The sequence below is a fragment of the Podarcis gaigeae genome (genome assembly GCF_964106915.1).
Source record: "Podarcis gaigeae genome assembly, chromosome: 11".
NCBI lineage: Eukaryota > Metazoa > Chordata > Lepidosauria > Squamata > Lacertidae > Podarcis > Podarcis gaigeae.
The window spans coordinates 64935640-64950071 of record NC_139687.1 but is presented as its reverse complement, the minus strand read 5'-3'; the positions used below and the strand labels follow the sequence as shown (position 1 = coordinate 64950071).

At 57.8% G+C, this 14432-nt stretch overlaps 2 protein-coding genes across 2 annotated transcripts; one reads left to right on the top strand and one right to left on the bottom strand.

Moving 5' to 3' along the window:
• Positions 1 to 547: 547 nt before the first annotated feature.
• On the top strand, positions 548 to 10252 carry CREB3 (cAMP responsive element binding protein 3). Its single transcript, XM_083703760.1, has 11 exons — positions 548 to 649; positions 1187 to 1322; positions 2804 to 2938; positions 3030 to 3348; positions 4694 to 4812; positions 4964 to 5056; positions 5419 to 5525; positions 6817 to 6885; positions 7346 to 7430; positions 7806 to 7893; positions 8809 to 10252. Exons 3-11 carry the CDS (start codon positions 2804 to 2806, stop codon positions 9195 to 9197), a joined length of 1404 nt encoding a protein of 467 aa, XP_083559886.1. The 5' UTR covers positions 548 to 649; positions 1187 to 1322; the 3' UTR covers positions 9198 to 10252.
• A 616-nt stretch (positions 10253 to 10868) lies between these two features.
• LOC310827288 (avidin-like) lies at positions 10869 to 14108 on the bottom strand. The gene is made up of 4 exons (XM_083703063.1): positions 13852 to 14108; positions 12730 to 12961; positions 11780 to 11900; positions 10869 to 11451 (listed from the first exon to the last, which is right to left on the bottom strand). The coding sequence occupies exons 1-4, from the start codon at positions 13981 to 13983 to the stop codon at positions 11418 to 11420; spliced, it is 519 nt and encodes a 172-aa protein (XP_083559189.1). The 5' UTR covers positions 13984 to 14108; the 3' UTR covers positions 10869 to 11417.
• Positions 14109 to 14432: the final 324 nt, after the last annotated feature.

Genomic DNA, 14432 nt, shown 5'->3' with positions numbered 1-14432 from the left:
GAAATCCCCGCGCCACGAAGAGCAGGGCACGCGGGACGCTGCCGGAGTCAAGCCTCGCAGGTCCATCTCGCTCCGCCGTGTCCCCCACACGGGCCGGCAGCAGCTCTCTGTCCTTTCTGGCCGGGGACCTGGCCAGCCCGCCTTCCGTCTGCTGAGCAGAGCTTCTGCCTCGGAGCAGCGACCCTTATTTTATTTTATTTTTTCTATACCGCTTTATATTTTTCAGAAAAATCTCAAAGCAGTTTACAGCATATTACATCAATAAAACATCAATAAAAGAAAGTCAAGTATAGAGTATACAGTCAAAGCAACATACCAGAAAACGAAAATATTATCTTATAGCTTTTCAAATCCAACAGGACAAAGGTCAGCTCCCGAATCCCTCTTCCTTCCCGGGCGGAGCTGGAGCGAGGGAGGTCCCTCGGACGCCAGATCCGAGCCCCGCCCCTCCAGCCCGGCGGCCCAAGGGGGTTTCCCGGCCGCGAGCGACACTCGCCTCGGCCAATGCGGCCCCGGCCTCTGCGCCGCTTCGCCAATCAGTGCGCGGGGAGGGCGGGCCTCGGCCAGTTCCTGCACTCGAGTGACGTCGCTTTTGCTGCGTTGGAAGGAGAGCGGAGGAGACGGAGCGGAGGCGCAGCGGGCCGCGCAGGTGGGTGGGGTCCCGTCGGGGTCCCGTCGGGGTCCCGGGGCTTCCCTTCTCCCCGTCCCCAGCAGATCTGCCCCTGGGACCCCTCCCGCCCGGTCCTTTCTCTCCGGGGGACCCAGGAGTCCGGCGCCGCTCCGCCCCGCCCCTCTCTCTGGGGCCCCGACGGCGCGCCCCAGCCTCGGCCGCAACGGGGCGGCGGCTGCCTCCGTCTCCTCCGGGCTGGCCGCCCCCACTGCCCGGCCAAGGCGCGGATCGGGACCGGGGCGCCGCGAGGTGGCGGGGACTCCTGTTCCCGAGGGGGAGGGCAGCCTCGGCTCGAAACCCCACGTCCCGGGGCAGCCAAGCCCGGAGGGGTGACCTACCGGAGCCCACCCCCGCTGGGCAACCTGGTGGTCCTGGGAAGGGAGCGAGCGCCCGGCTGGCCCCTTCGGCCTTTGCGGAATCATAGACGGATAGAAGTGGGCAGTTGCGAGGGACCCCCGAGGGGCATCTAGTCCGCCCCCTGCAATGCAGGGGTTACAACAAAAGCATCCCTGACAGGTGTCTACGCGACCTCGGATTCAAAGCCTCCAGCCGAAGTGAAGGACGACGCTTTTTGTGGCCCACCCCACCTGCCCAGCTGGGGCTCGGCAGCAAGCTCCTTCCTTTAGTTCTGGGAGCATCTCCTTGAGGACAGGTAAGCAGAATGAGGGGAGCCCAAAGCCCCCCCAGCTCCTGCTGCTCCTCTGCACAGCTGCCTCTGTGGTGGGGGGGGGGGTAAGAGAGGGAGAGCTCACCTTCCAGATCTCTTGGGCACAACCTCAGGTGCCCAAGCTGTCTGCATCTGACAATGTTATGGAAATTAATGATGTGCCGTTATAAACATACAGGGATGAGTGAATTTGCAAATACACGTGTCCAGGTGTGCCAACGGGAAATTTTTTTTGGGGGGGGACACCCAGGTAAGCCCCGTCCCACAGAATCGATCACATGACGCAGTGCACGCACACCATATGAATGGCAATGCCCATTAACTTTGGAGGTGCCTGGCCTCCTAAAAAAATTTATTGGGAGGGGCTGAAGGAACCTCGGCCCCTAGCCGTCGCTCCTCTGCCCCTGTCAACAAAACACCACAGCCTCTGCATGCACCTCCAGGTAACGCAATAGGAGCTGTGGTGGAAATGGACTTTGCAACATAACTTGGTGCAATATGACTTTTACCAGCAACACCTGAGGCGGAATAGTACAGAGAGCAATACGGCAGCCGAGTTTCACCTTTGTCAATCACAAAGCAGGAAATTGTTCCTGAGCCTCCTCTCTCTGTAAAACTGGTTTTAGAGGTATTGATAACTCTGCATGATGTGTGAAAACAGATTCTGGAGTCAAGGTATTTCAAAATAATGGCTTAGGCTGGCCAGCAAAAGGGAATCAGTAAATGTTACCAGGTATGTTGACAGACAGGAGACAAGCTACATTCAAATTTCTCTTTCTGTGATGCTTGTATGATTCTTTTAGTGGGTTTTGGTTAAGGGGTCGAGGAAAGCTTTTAAAAGCTGTTATTCACCTTTGTTCTGGGTCGTCCTCACCTCCTTGTAAAGTGGGGGGGGGGACTCTGTTGCAATAGAAAAATAAAAATCTGCCTGCTTAGACTGGGTCCTGCCTCCAGCGCTCCTTCTCTGACCATTCATGGACATTGGGGACTCTCTTAATGGGGAGCTGGACTGCGAAAGCTAACCTCGGTTTTTCATGTAACAATGGCCGTTGCCCATTGGTGGAATTGGCACTACGTGATACCCATTCTGCTTTCGTCAGCACTCAGTCATTTAGTGTGACAGCATCTACACCCTGGAACTCCCTGCCTATTGATATCCGGCAGGTGCCTTGTACTCTTTTTGGAGCCTGATAAAAACATTCTTCTTTTGACAAGCCTACCCTGAAAATGCTTAGAAAGTTGATGTGAATTTTAACCAGTTTTAATATTTTAACTTTCCGTATTTTTAAAGTGCTGTTGTAATTTTTTCTTATTGATTTTCTTATTTTATCTTTTTGTAAAGCTGAGGGTGAGTTTTTCTGAACAAGTGGAGTACATGTTCAAATAAATAGTCCGTTTTCCTTGGGGGCTCCTGGCCCTGCTGCCTGACTCTGACACCCTCCGTCACCCTCCCTCCCTCCCTCCAGATGTTGTGCCCAGAGGAAATGGCTTCTCTGGCAGATGAGGACCTCCTTGACTTCCTCCTCCAGGACGGAGGTGCCTCCGCTGATCTGGGCAAGGGAAGCTTCCTGCCAGAAGACTGGGACTTTCCAGGGCCCCAGGTGAGTGCCAGCTGCCTTGGGCAAGCCAGGGGTGGGGTTGCTGCTGCTCCAGCTCCCCCCCCCCCCGCCTCATGACCTCCTTTCCCTCCAGGCCTTGGGTGAGGAGGAGGTGGACGACTTTCTGAGGTGCCTCCTGAGCCCTTTTGCAGAAGAGTCCAGCGGCTCACCGGACCCCTCCCCTCCTCACAGCAGCAGCAGCAGCAGCAGCCTTGCCGAAGAGCAGAACTTCTCCTGCAGCCCCGGAAGCTGGGAGGGGTCCCCCACTGGCAGCCCCGCCAGCTCCGAAAGTGTCCAGTCTGACCACAACTACTCCCTGCACCCGGCGCTGCCTGGGCCCCCCGAAGGCCCTGCGCTGGAGAGCGTCAGCTCCTCCTCGGATGTGGGTGATGGGGATGTCGCCATTGACCTGGGTGAGTGCCCAGGGCATCTGGGGGGTTCGTGCAATGTCCTTTGGGGCAGGCGCTGAGCTGGGCCAGGGCAGGCAGGCTCTGAGCTTTCCCCTGTGCTTGCTGACGTGGTGCTGCAGAACCTCCCTCCCTCCCTCCCTCCCTCCCTCCCTCCCTCCCTCCCTCTCTCTCTGCATCTGCTGAGTAGCTTCTTTAGGACCAGGAAGGAGAGTAGGAAGAAATGGACAGTTTCCCCAGCAGAGGGAATCAAGGGGTAGCTGGACACTGGGACCAGTGCATAAATAATAATAGTGGTAGTAGTAATAATTATAATAATAATAATAATACATCTATTTATTTATATATACCTTGCCCATCTGGCTGGGTTTCCCCAGCCACTTGGGTCAGCTTCCAAAAAAAGATTAAAAATACATGAAAACATCAGTCATTGAAAACTTCCCTAAGCAGGGCTGCCTTCAGATGTCTTCTAAAAGTCTGGTAGTTGTTTATTTCCTTCCTGGTGGGAGTGCATTCCACAAGGCGGGCGCCACTACCGAGAAGGCCCTCTGCCTGGTTCCCTGTAACCTCACTTCTCACAGGGAGGGAAGCACCAGAAGGCCCTCGGGAGATGGACCCTGGTGTCCGGGGTGGAGACGCTCCTTCCGGTCTACTGGGCCGAAGCCTCCAGAGCAGGAGAAAACAAGCTGGCTCCATCTTTGATTTGTCACTCCTGCTTGGGAGCTTCCCTGGGGCAGGAGGAGGATGCTGGACAAGGGGCCCACTGCCCTGGTCTGACTCGCGGCCGGTCACTCTCTCTGCCCCCCAATCTCTGCCCCCTCCTTATGGGGAGCTGCCATCGCCCTGAGCAGGGTCTGATGGGCTGGAGAGCTGTTCCCTTTGGGATGCCTTGGAAGAGGAGAGGCAGCGGTCGTGCTTGTGGTTTGCACACACCTTTTCCAGTGGCCAATTAGCCCCCACTTCCTCACAGGCGCAGAGCGCCTTCCTCAGTGGGCAGGTGCACAGCAATGGACGCAGGGAGAATGCAAGCGGTGATTGAATGAAATGCAAAAAGCAAGGGATTGCCCCGCGGTGAAACCGTTTCTGTGACCACATTCACAAAGGAGCGTTGGCAGTGCTGATTTGGGGGCCGATCCATTTTGGGGCCATGAGCAGCCTCTTTCTTGGCTGGCGTGTGGGACTGGGGTGGAGCCACGAGCGCTGCCATGTTCTCCTGACATCCTTGCACCGCCCGGGGCAAAGTGTGCCAAGGAAGGAGAGCAGAGGGGTGTGTGTCCCCCCGGCAAGCCTGGGCCCTCTGGCCTCGTGGCCCCTTCCACCCCTGACTGTGTGGCCCCCTTTCCTCTTCCAGAGATGTGGGAGATCATGGAGACCTCGTCAGAGTCCTGCTTCAGCGATCGGGACAGTGCTCTCCCGGTGACAGTTTCCATTGAGGAACCGACGCCCCAGCCAAGTGGGGGGGACCTGCAGGTACGAGACAGCCGTGTCCCCCCCCTTTGCCCTCAATATACCTGGCTCTCGGGGGGGGGGCTCCCACAGGGGCTTCCCTTCTCCTGCCTCTTGGGGGGTGCAGCTTGGCAGACCCCACCCAGCCCCACCTCTGAACGTGGTGCTTTTTCAGTTTGACTTCCCTCCGCTGATTCTGACGGATGAGGAGAAGAAGCTTCTGGAGAAAGAGGGCGTCTCGATCCCTTCCAACCTGCCGCTGACCAAGGTGGGTGCCACAAACTCTGCACCCTTGCCCTGAGGTGCGCTTCTGGGCAAGGTGGGCAGAGGCAAGGTGGAAATGGGGGTGCAATTCCTGGCTGCAATTCCTGCTTCTCCGGGGGGGGGGGGCTTTCTGGATGGGCTCTCTGTTTTTCTCTGGAACGGTGAGGTCTAGGTGCTTGATTCCAGAGTAAAGGAGTGCCCTTCCTACCAGGGGGTGGTGCCTTTGCAGCCGGCCTGTACTTCCCGGGGTGAATGCCCCTTGGGGCTTTTGGGGGGGCACATCCTCTTTGCTGCTGGGTGAACTGGAGGAGGGTTGCGGGCTGCCCGCCTGGCCTTGGCTGACCCTCAGAGCCCTGTGCGCTGCAGGCCGAGGAGCGGGTCCTGAAGAGAGTTCGCCGGAAGATCCGGAACAAGCAGTCGGCCCAGGACAGCCGGCGCCGGAAGAAGGTCTACGTGGACAGCCTGGAGAGCAGGTGAGCAGAATGGGGGAGTTGGAAGGGACCCCGGGGGTCTGTGGCGGGCATGGCGGTACTTTTCCTCTCACGCCACGTTGTGCCCGCTCTCACCTAGATAAATTGCCCCACCTCACTGAACAACCCTTTACCTGAAGGTTTTTTCCCCTATCCTCTTAAAATTCTAGCCCAGAGTATCCTGTGTGGGAGCTTTGTGAGGGGATAACTAGAAAGTTGGCGTCTCAGATAGGTTAAACAATAAAGATTTATTTAAGGCAAGATAGTATATAACACATATGGATTAAACTTAGGTTACTTCCAGAATACAGTGCAATTTTGCTTTAATTTGTCCTCAGTTGTTTTTGCGTTATAGGTTTGGTTCTTTCTTTCAGTTCTCCGCCCCCTTTAGCACTCCTGAGGCACTTTAAGAAATAGACCCAAGGGCTCTCCTCCACCCCCCTCCCTTCACTGGGCTTGGGAGTTGCTTCTTCTCCTTCGCAGAATCTCTCCCCTCCGGACTAGACTGGAGGCCCAATGAGGCTGTTCCTTTCCAGCTCCTTCTTCTCCTTGCTCAACATCGGCCTCCCTGTAAAATTCCAGTCTACTCCTCCCCGAGGACACCACACTCTGTCCTTCCCATTACGCTCAGAGCAGAAGTTGGTTTTTTCCAGAACCAACTCTTTCTCCCTTTCACTCTTTCTCCCTCCACCTGCCTCCCTACCTGTCTCCCAGTCTCTTCATCCAACTCCCAATTAACTCTTCTCAAATCCTCCTTTTAAACTCTTCCTCCTGGAACATCAGCCAACCAGAGGCAGCCTTAACTATTTGCTTCCTTAACCATTTGCTAGTAGGGAAAGAAAGAGCGGGGGGGGGGGGGGCAGAGAGAAACACTTGTTGATTCAACCTGTCCAGCAAAACCAACTTTTTCGTCACAGGGTCATGTAGCCCAGCCCCCTGCCATGCCAAAATTCCAGTGCAAGAGTCCCTGATAGGTGCCATCTGACTTATCCTTCTAAACCTTCACTGAAGGAGCACCCACCACCTCCCAAGGGAGTCCGTGGGGGGGGGGAGTGGGGGGGCAGAGGCCTCTTGGGCCTGGGGGGGAGGGAGGATGGACACCCCAGGGAGGCAGGCAGAGCAGAGGGGAGGGTTTCCTCAGCACTGAGAGGGGGCTTTGCAGATCCAGGTGTGCTTCCCTGCCTTCCTGCCTTGGTGCTCCTCCGCCCCCCTGCTCCTGCACCTTCAGGCCCCATCTGAGACCCCGGCTGCCAGGCCCCTCCTGACCCCCTTCCTCTCCTGTCCCTCCCTGCAGGGTCGTCGTCTGTACAGCCCAAAACAACGAACTTCAGAAGAAAGTGCAGCTGCTGCAGAAGCAGAACATGTGAGACACTCCTTTGTCTGGCAGGTCCCTGGGAAGGAGGGTGGGCTCCCCGGGACTTCGCCACCACCTCCTCCCAAGGAGGGCCTTGGAGAGAACGGGGGGGGGGGGTCTTCCAGCCCAAGGCGGAGAGCAAGGGGGCAGCCCCAGTGGCGGTTCCTCCTTCGCTGACCTCCTGCCTCTGGCACAGTGCTTTGGGTTTTGTCATCTTGCTGTGCTGTGCCCCCTGTGACAGCTCTGTGGAGGGAGGTGGGCCACTCCTGCTCCCATTTCATTGAGGCCGAGAGGATGGCTGTCCCCAGGCTCCATAGTGCAGGGCAGAAACCCGCCCCTCCAGACCCCGCATCCTCAGTCAGGTCCCCTGGTCATGTTGGACCCTTCCTGGGAGGTGCGTCTGGCCGCAGAGCAGAGCGGGGGCTCAGGGGCAGCGGGAGGCTGACCGGCTGCTCTGCCTCTCCTGCAGGTCCTTGCTGGAGCAACTGCGGAAGCTGCAAGCCCTGATCCAGCACTCGACCACCAAGACCACCACGGCCAGCACCTGTGTCCTGGTGAGTTGCAGGACCCCCGCAGCCCCTTGGCTCAGCAGTCCACCCCAGCCTGCTGGTCATTGTCCCCCCCCTTCTTGGCCAGAGGGGCTCTGCCTTGTTTCTGGGGAGAGAGGCATCTTCTGTCTGTCACTGGTGCCTCTGACCTCCAGCATTGAGGACTCCTGACTTCTGTGAGGTCCTGGTCCCCTCCTTCTTGCCCCCGTTCCAGCCCCCCCCCCAGGTGCTGTGTTCTCCTGAGCTGCCCCCAGGCTGCCTGCCACCTGCCTTTGCAGCCCTTGCTGAGGGATACCTGCTCTGGGCTCCCTCTCCTGGGGGGTTGGACCAGAAGACCCTTTGGGGCCCCTCCAATGCCACAATTCTCTGTTTCTGCAATAGGTCCTGGTCTTCTCCTTCTGCCTGATCCTCTGGCCCAGCTACTACCCCTTTGGAGGAAGCCAGCAGAAGCAGCTGGAGCTCCAGGGAGGTGAGTCTCCTCAAAGGGTGCCAAGCTGGCTCTTGCAAAAGCCACACGCCGCTGGGGAGGGGGTCGGGTGCAAGGTGGAAGGACATGGGAGCCCCCTTGCCTGGAAATGGACAGGCTGGCTCAACAGCCCCTGAACAGAAAGCACCTTGGGCAAAGTTTTTTCTGGGATCTCCCCCCCCCCCCAGCGTAACAGAGCAGCTCCCAGGGCACAGTGGCTTGTTGTCCCGAGACCCTCCGTTTGGCCTTTCCCTGAGGCATAACGCAGGGTCCGGCCCTTGCAGGAGGCAGCCCAGAAGTCCTTGCCTTCAGAAAATGAGGATTCTGTGGGGAAGAGGAAGAACCTTGATTCTGGAGTGAGCAAAGGGGCCGCGGGGGGGGGGGGGGACACTCTGTGGCAGCAGATAATGCAGTCAAGATCAGCCAGATCTCCGCTTGTTTTCTCTGACTGATAGTGGGCCTTGAATGGAAGCAGGGCTGTAAAAGCCAACCCCAACTTTGAGAGAGAGAGAGAGAGAGAGAGAAGTTCTGGGTTCTGCAGCTCAGGGGCAGCCACACTCTGACACTCAACATCTTCTTGAGTGGGAAAGAAGAAGGTCCAGCATTGCTGCGTTTAATTTCGGAAGAGGGAACTCCTCCAGGGAAGATGACCTAGAAGGGAGAGGCAGGAGGGCCAGGAAAAGCCCTGCACCTGGATCAGGCCCACAGCACGCCTTGCTCTCTTGGGAGCCAGCCATGTCCCCAGGGGACACCCCCAAGCTGAATGCCGGCTTAGGAGGTTTAGTGGTTAGCATAACAGAGGCTTGATTGAGTTGTATGCTAGAGAGAGTGAGGGGATGCCAGCAGGACTGAACCGCAGAGTCAGGGCCAGACGGGGGCTCCTCACCCCCCGCTTATACGCTCCCTTTGCCCTTGCAGTGCTGTCCCGGAGGCTGCGGGAGTACGAGAGCAGCGTTGCCCAGTTCCAGCCGGTGGAAGCAGCCCCTGGCCTTGCCCCACCCTCCGCACTGAAGGCAGAGCCCACGGCCGCCCTGAAGGACGCAGCAGCGGGGAGCCTCAACCGGTCCCTGGAGGACCACCGCAGCCCCCCCGCCGAGGCCCAGCCGCCCTCCAGCAGCAGCAGCAGCAACTCCTCCTCCGACCCCTCGGCTTCTCTGCAGGCAGAGGGGCTTCCTTTGCCCCCCGAGCACCAGCCTCTGGGGAAGGAGAGGGCCCTCCCGTCGGCATCTGCCCACCCCCGGGAGCGGGGCTGGGTCGATCGCACCACCAGCGTGGTCATCCAGCCACGCCACTCGGATGAGATGTGATGTGAGATGTGAGGGCTTGGCCAGCAGCCCGTGAATGGCGGGGCAGGCCGGCAGACGCCGCCATGGAAAGACAGGGGGGCTCCCGGCCTGGCACTTTTTTGCAGGGGGGGAGAAGAGAAGCTGTGCCTGGTGCAGAGACAGAAGCATTTATTTAGAATCCCGGATCCTGGCACCTGGGGGGGGGGGAGGCATCCTGCAGCTCACTGGGCGAGGGGAGGGGGCTCCAAGAAACGGCTCCACTCCAGAGTCTGACTCTGGTCTTGAGGGGCCCAGAACTGAGCCGTGGAGGCCTGGACTGTGGCTCTTGTGACCCCCCCTCCTGCACGTGTCCCCCTTGTGTGTCCCCCGTAGTGAAAGCCTTCTGAGAAGCAGCCTCCTCCTCCCCCGGCCTTTGCCTCACTCCACCCCCAGATTAGCAGGGGAGGGGGCCCTCTGTGCAGGGGAGCGAGCCAAAAGTGGGAGGGGCACTATTGGCAGGTAGGGAGGCAGGCTGCTCCAGATGCATCGCCTTGGCATGCGTGGCCCCCACCCACAGAGCAGACCCCCCTGTTCAATCCAGACACCTGGAAGAGCAACTCCAGCATCTGCCCAAAGGATGCACTTTCATTGCTGAGACCCCCAGAAGCTGCTGCTCTGGATCCCCGAAGGCTCTTGCTGTGGGCAAGGGGACTCTCAGGCGGGGGTTTCTGGGGAGGCAGCGTCCGGCCTCCAAATGAGACACAAGGAATTGAGACAAGCAAGAGGGAGGAAGGGAGGCAGGGCCAGAAAGGCTTCCTCTGCCATGTCCAGGAGCTGCAGTCGAGCAGCCGTGGGCATGGGTGGGTGGGCAGAGCAGCCCCTTACCCATCCCAGGAGGGGGGAGATAGGCCTGGGGAGTAACCTGGAACCCTTCTCCTTCCTTTTCACTGTTTAAATGGACTCTCTGCTTCCGTTTGTTTCATTGTTCTTGCTTTTATCTATTTTATCATTGAAAGAAGCTGGGTGGGGTGGGGAGGATAATAGTTTAGCCCAGAATCTGGATGTAAATGTAAATAATAAATGACTACAAAATGGTTCTCCTGCCTTGTTTTGTGAGTAAAGCGGGCGGGGGGGGGAATGACGATGGCCAGAAAATACTTCAGGATCCTTCCTAAAAACCATGGTGGGAGGGTCCCAATAAGTGATGGAAAAGAGGTGGGGGAAGAAGGCAACCTGGCCCCAGATTTGTATCAGGTTTACTCCTGAGCCTTTTCTTCTCTGAATATGTCCCGAAAGGCAGCGGGTACGGATCGTTCCTCAGTGTTTACTCCTGAAGCCTTTCTCATGAATGAGTCGAGCTGCCAGGCAGGCGAGGTTGGGGACCGAGAGCAGGCCAGCTCAGGAGACCCAACGCTTCAGATGTGTGGGTTGGGTACCCCCCTCCCTTGTCTGTAACAGAGGAAAGGCTGGGTAGAAGTGTCGGGAAATAATAAAAGAAAAAGAAAAAAGGAATGAGGGCCAGGACTTATGTGCAGACCTAGAAAAGACTGGGCCAGAACACAAGCAGGCCTGTCCCATTGCTGGTGCTTTATTGGAGAATCATACCCCCCCCCCCAATATCAACCTCTGCTTAAAAATCTCCAAAGGAGAGTCCACCACCTCTTGACAGAGTCTGTTCCACTGTCTCTTGCTGTCAAAGAATTCTTCCTGATGTTTATTTTTTGTTTTAATGCTTTATTAATTTTGCAAATAAAAAAGACAATCTGCAACAGTACAAAATCTAAATCAAAACACAGAATAAAATATGCATAGCTATTAAAAGAAAAACAAAAAAAAAGGGAAGAAAAGAAAGAAAGAAAACTATTTGTTCGATACAATCATTTAAGGAGTACAAACCATAATTTAAATATTCTATACATACAGTTTCTAGAAAGACAATACCTTCATATTTGTACTTTTCATCTCTATTTAATCTGATTCTCTAAACTGGTTTTGGTCCTTGATGTGTTTTTTGACTTCACTCTGACCGATGTTTAGTTGGAATCTCCTTCCTTGTCACTTGAGTTCATCCGTTCAGGTCAGAGCCTCCAGAGCTCTTTCTTCACTTGCTGGGGAGGGAGGATGGGGGCCTGTCACAGCCACGGTACATTTTTGTAGAAGAAATAATCTATATGTTTAATCAAGAAGGGAAAGGGAAGCCCTCTTCCTGCAGGTGCTAGATGGGAGAGCAGCCGCGGCAGCAAGCGAGTCTCTCAGATCCTGTTATGCTTCTCGTGTGAAGACGTTCCTGCCAACCCTGCAAGGAAACAGTGAGTAAGGGTGAGGCCCTTCCTTGTGCTTGCTCTGCTCTGAGTAGGGCTACCATGAACCCCCCTTGGTCCTTGTGGTTGTCATCTGCCCCAGGGGCATTTTCCAAAGCCCTCCCATGGCAGCCGGGTGGGGGCTTCCCCTGGCTGCCCCCAGACATAAGATGATGCCCCCCAAGGAAACACCATGGCAACATCGCCCTCCTGCAAGCACCACAGAGCCTCCAATCAGAGTTTTTGTAGAGATCCCAGGACCTCAGAGTTTTTTGGGAGAACCCCAGAGAAGGCCCCCGTCGAGAGCTGCTCCTTTCCGCTTACCGAGTGGCCTCCCAGTCATCGCCATGGGATTCCACCTTCTGCCGCAGAAGCCAAGTTGTCTCCAGGGTCTCCTTCCCTTTGTCATCCACAAAGCGCTGCCCCGCAAATGCAGCGATGGAGTCTGGGGGGGGGGACAGAGGGGGGCGAAGCTGCAGTTCAGAGGCTCTCTTCCCTGACCAAACATTTGCAAAACTTTTGCTGTGGGAGGGGAGTGATGGCTGGGGAACAGGGAGGCCAGGCAGAATTGCGTTGGGGAGGCCAAGCTCCCCCCCCCAGCCCCTTGGGGCTCCCTGCCTGGCTGCAGCAAAGGGTGGCAACTCCAAGTCCTACAAGAATCCCATCCAACAGAGGTGAACTCAGCCACTCCTCTGGAACAATCAGACCCAAACAGGACCTATCAATTAACAAGTTTGAGACTTGGTGCGCATGATGATGGAATGTGGCTCAGCAGAGGGCACCTGCTTGGCATGTAGAAGGTCCCAGACTCAACCCCCAGCGGCATCTCCAGGGAGGGATGGGGCAGACTCTAGAACCCTGGGGAGGTGTTGCTGCCAGTCAGTGTGGACAATACTGAGCTAGATGGACCAGTGCTCTGACTCCAGTTCTACTTCTCAAAGCTTTATTGGCATATAACCAGGATTTCAGTGGCTTCAGCACAATAAAGTCAGCTTCCTCTGTTCCAGAAATTATTATTGCTGTAATTATTTACTCAATTTATATACAGCCCTTTATCCGGGCAAAGTGCAACATTAAGGACTTAATTTATGCAGTGTAATAAAGAAAACATAACAAGATGCCTGAGTGATGCAAACAAGGGCACGATCTAAATTATCACCATGTGAAATAAGGGAAACCCCTGATCCGCCTGGAGCTGCTGAAGCTGCCCCCCCCCCCAGTCCTAGCTCTCAGCGGCCCCAGCCCACCCTGGAAAGTGGGGAGGGGGTCCTTACCTGAAAACGACCAGTTGACCAGGAAGCCAAAGGTGTACTCCTCCTCGGCCCCCTTCGGGTCGTGCTGGGCGCCCACGAGGGGAGACACCCGGATGGGCTTCTGGGCTGCGGAGACGGCCGTCAGGTAGGAGCCCGTGAACTGGCCGGAGTCGTCGGGAGGGTTGAGGACCATCTTGGAGCCCAGCTCGTTGACCCACGTGCCGGCCAGGGAGCTCTGGGCTGGCGAGGAGGGCTAAGGAGGGAAAGAGGAGGGTCAACGGGGGGGGGGCTTCCGGGAACCCCCAGACCTACCTTCCGAGGCTGGTTTGGGGGGGCCCAGCCCTCAGGCCCCGATTCCTCACTTCTGCCCCCGACGGGGCGGGTGAGGGCTCCGCGTCTGAAACTGCTCCTAGCGCTAAATCCCAAGCGGAATGGGTGGAAATTTTCGTGGCTGCGGGCTGAAGGCAAAGCGGGCGCCTCGCCGCCTAGGACCCCTCTCCCCGGCGGGGGCCAAGGCTCGCTTTCTCGTCCCAAAAGGGGCAGCCCCGGCTGGGCGCGCACAGAGGGGCATCCGGGCGCTGCTGGCTCCGCCTTCGGGGCCGCAGAACCCGCCCTGCCCGGCGGCGTCGAGGCGGCGCCCCCCCCCCCCGGCCCGCCCCCTTCCTGCCCAAAAGAGGGGGCGAAGAGGGCCGCCACGGTCTTGAGGGCCTTTTTAAAAGAGGACCCGACCCATTCCCTGTGGAGGCGGCGGCAGGTCTGCCCCTGCCTCTGGGCTCCCCTCCAGGACTGACGCCTGCTCGGTACCTGGAGGGGGCTCCCGCCGCGACCTCCTGCGGCCTCCCTGCCAAAGGACCCGTCCGGAGCCCCCGAGAGGCAGCGGGTGGCCAGTTCCCCACCCCGCAGCAGGAGGAGACCAGTGGGCCCCCAGCCCAGGGTCTTCTTTCTCCCGCAAGGGCACCCGAGCAGAGCAACCGCCCCTCTCCCCGCTCCTGCGCTTCCCCAGTAACGGGAACTGACTGTTTTGCGGGGGGAAGGAAGGTCGGAGGTGGCGCAGAAGCGCCTTATCCGCCTCCCCGTCCACGTCCCTCCCCTTCCAAGGAGTCTACCTTGCGGCGGTAGACGCTGCGCCCCGCTCAGCCTCACCTTCAACCGCTTCTCCGCCGCCTCGACGACGGGCAGGACCGGCGCATCCGAGCGGGAATAGGTGAATCCGGCCGTCGCGCCGGCGGCCAAGAGCAGCGCCACGGCGGGCGCGCGGGCCACTTTGCTCCACATCTTGCTGCCGAAGAGCTCCGAGCCCGGCGAGCCCCGGCCGCCCTCATATACCCTCCGGCCGCGTCGTCCCCCCCCTCCCGGTGCTTTCTGAGAAACCAGCTGATTTTCCTCTTCCCTGCAAAACCGAAAGTTCGCGAGCAGTTGACGCAGGGTTTTCCTTTCACTTCTCCAAAAATACCGGCGTCTTTCCTTCCCGCTAAGGCCGGCTCAGGACTCTCGCTCCCCCGGCGTGCCTTCCCTAAGGGGCGGGGGCGAGGCGACTGGAGGAGGGGGATTTGGAGGGGAGAATCCGTGGGCGGGGAAAGCGGCGCAGGTGGGCTTCAGAAGAACCTCGGTCCTCAGAGGGCCCGACCGGAAGGGATGCAGGACATCATTGCAGAACCTCTGCCCACTCGCTGCGCCCCACCTTGGAAGTCCAGTGGTACCTCGGGTTAAGAACTTAATTCGTT

Excerpts from the sequence above, each read along its gene's own strand:
- CREB3 (XM_083703760.1), top strand. The coding sequence starts at position 2,804 with ATGTTGTGCCCAGAGGAAATGGCTTCTCTGGCAGATGAGGACCTCCTT. Across the intron at positions 5,057-5,418 it reads CCAACCTGCCGCTGACCAAG|GCCGAGGAGCGGGTCCTGAA; the intron begins GTGGGTGCCACA and ends TGTGCGCTGCAG. Across the intron at positions 6,886-7,345 it reads CTGCTGCAGAAGCAGAACAT|GTCCTTGCTGGAGCAACTGC; the intron begins GTGAGACACTCC and ends CCTCTCCTGCAG.
- LOC310827288 (XM_083703063.1), bottom strand. The coding sequence starts at position 13,983 with ATGTGGAGCAAAGTGGCCCGCGCGCCCGCCGTGGCGCTGCTCTTGGCC. Across the intron at positions 12,962-13,851 it reads CGGCGGAGAAGCGGTTGAAG|CCCTCCTCGCCAGCCCAGAG; the intron begins GTGAGGCTGAGC and ends TTCCCTCCTTAG. Across the intron at positions 11,452-11,779 it reads GATGACTGGGAGGCCACTCG|GGTTGGCAGGAACGTCTTCA; the intron begins GTAAGCGGAAAG and ends GTTTCCTTGCAG.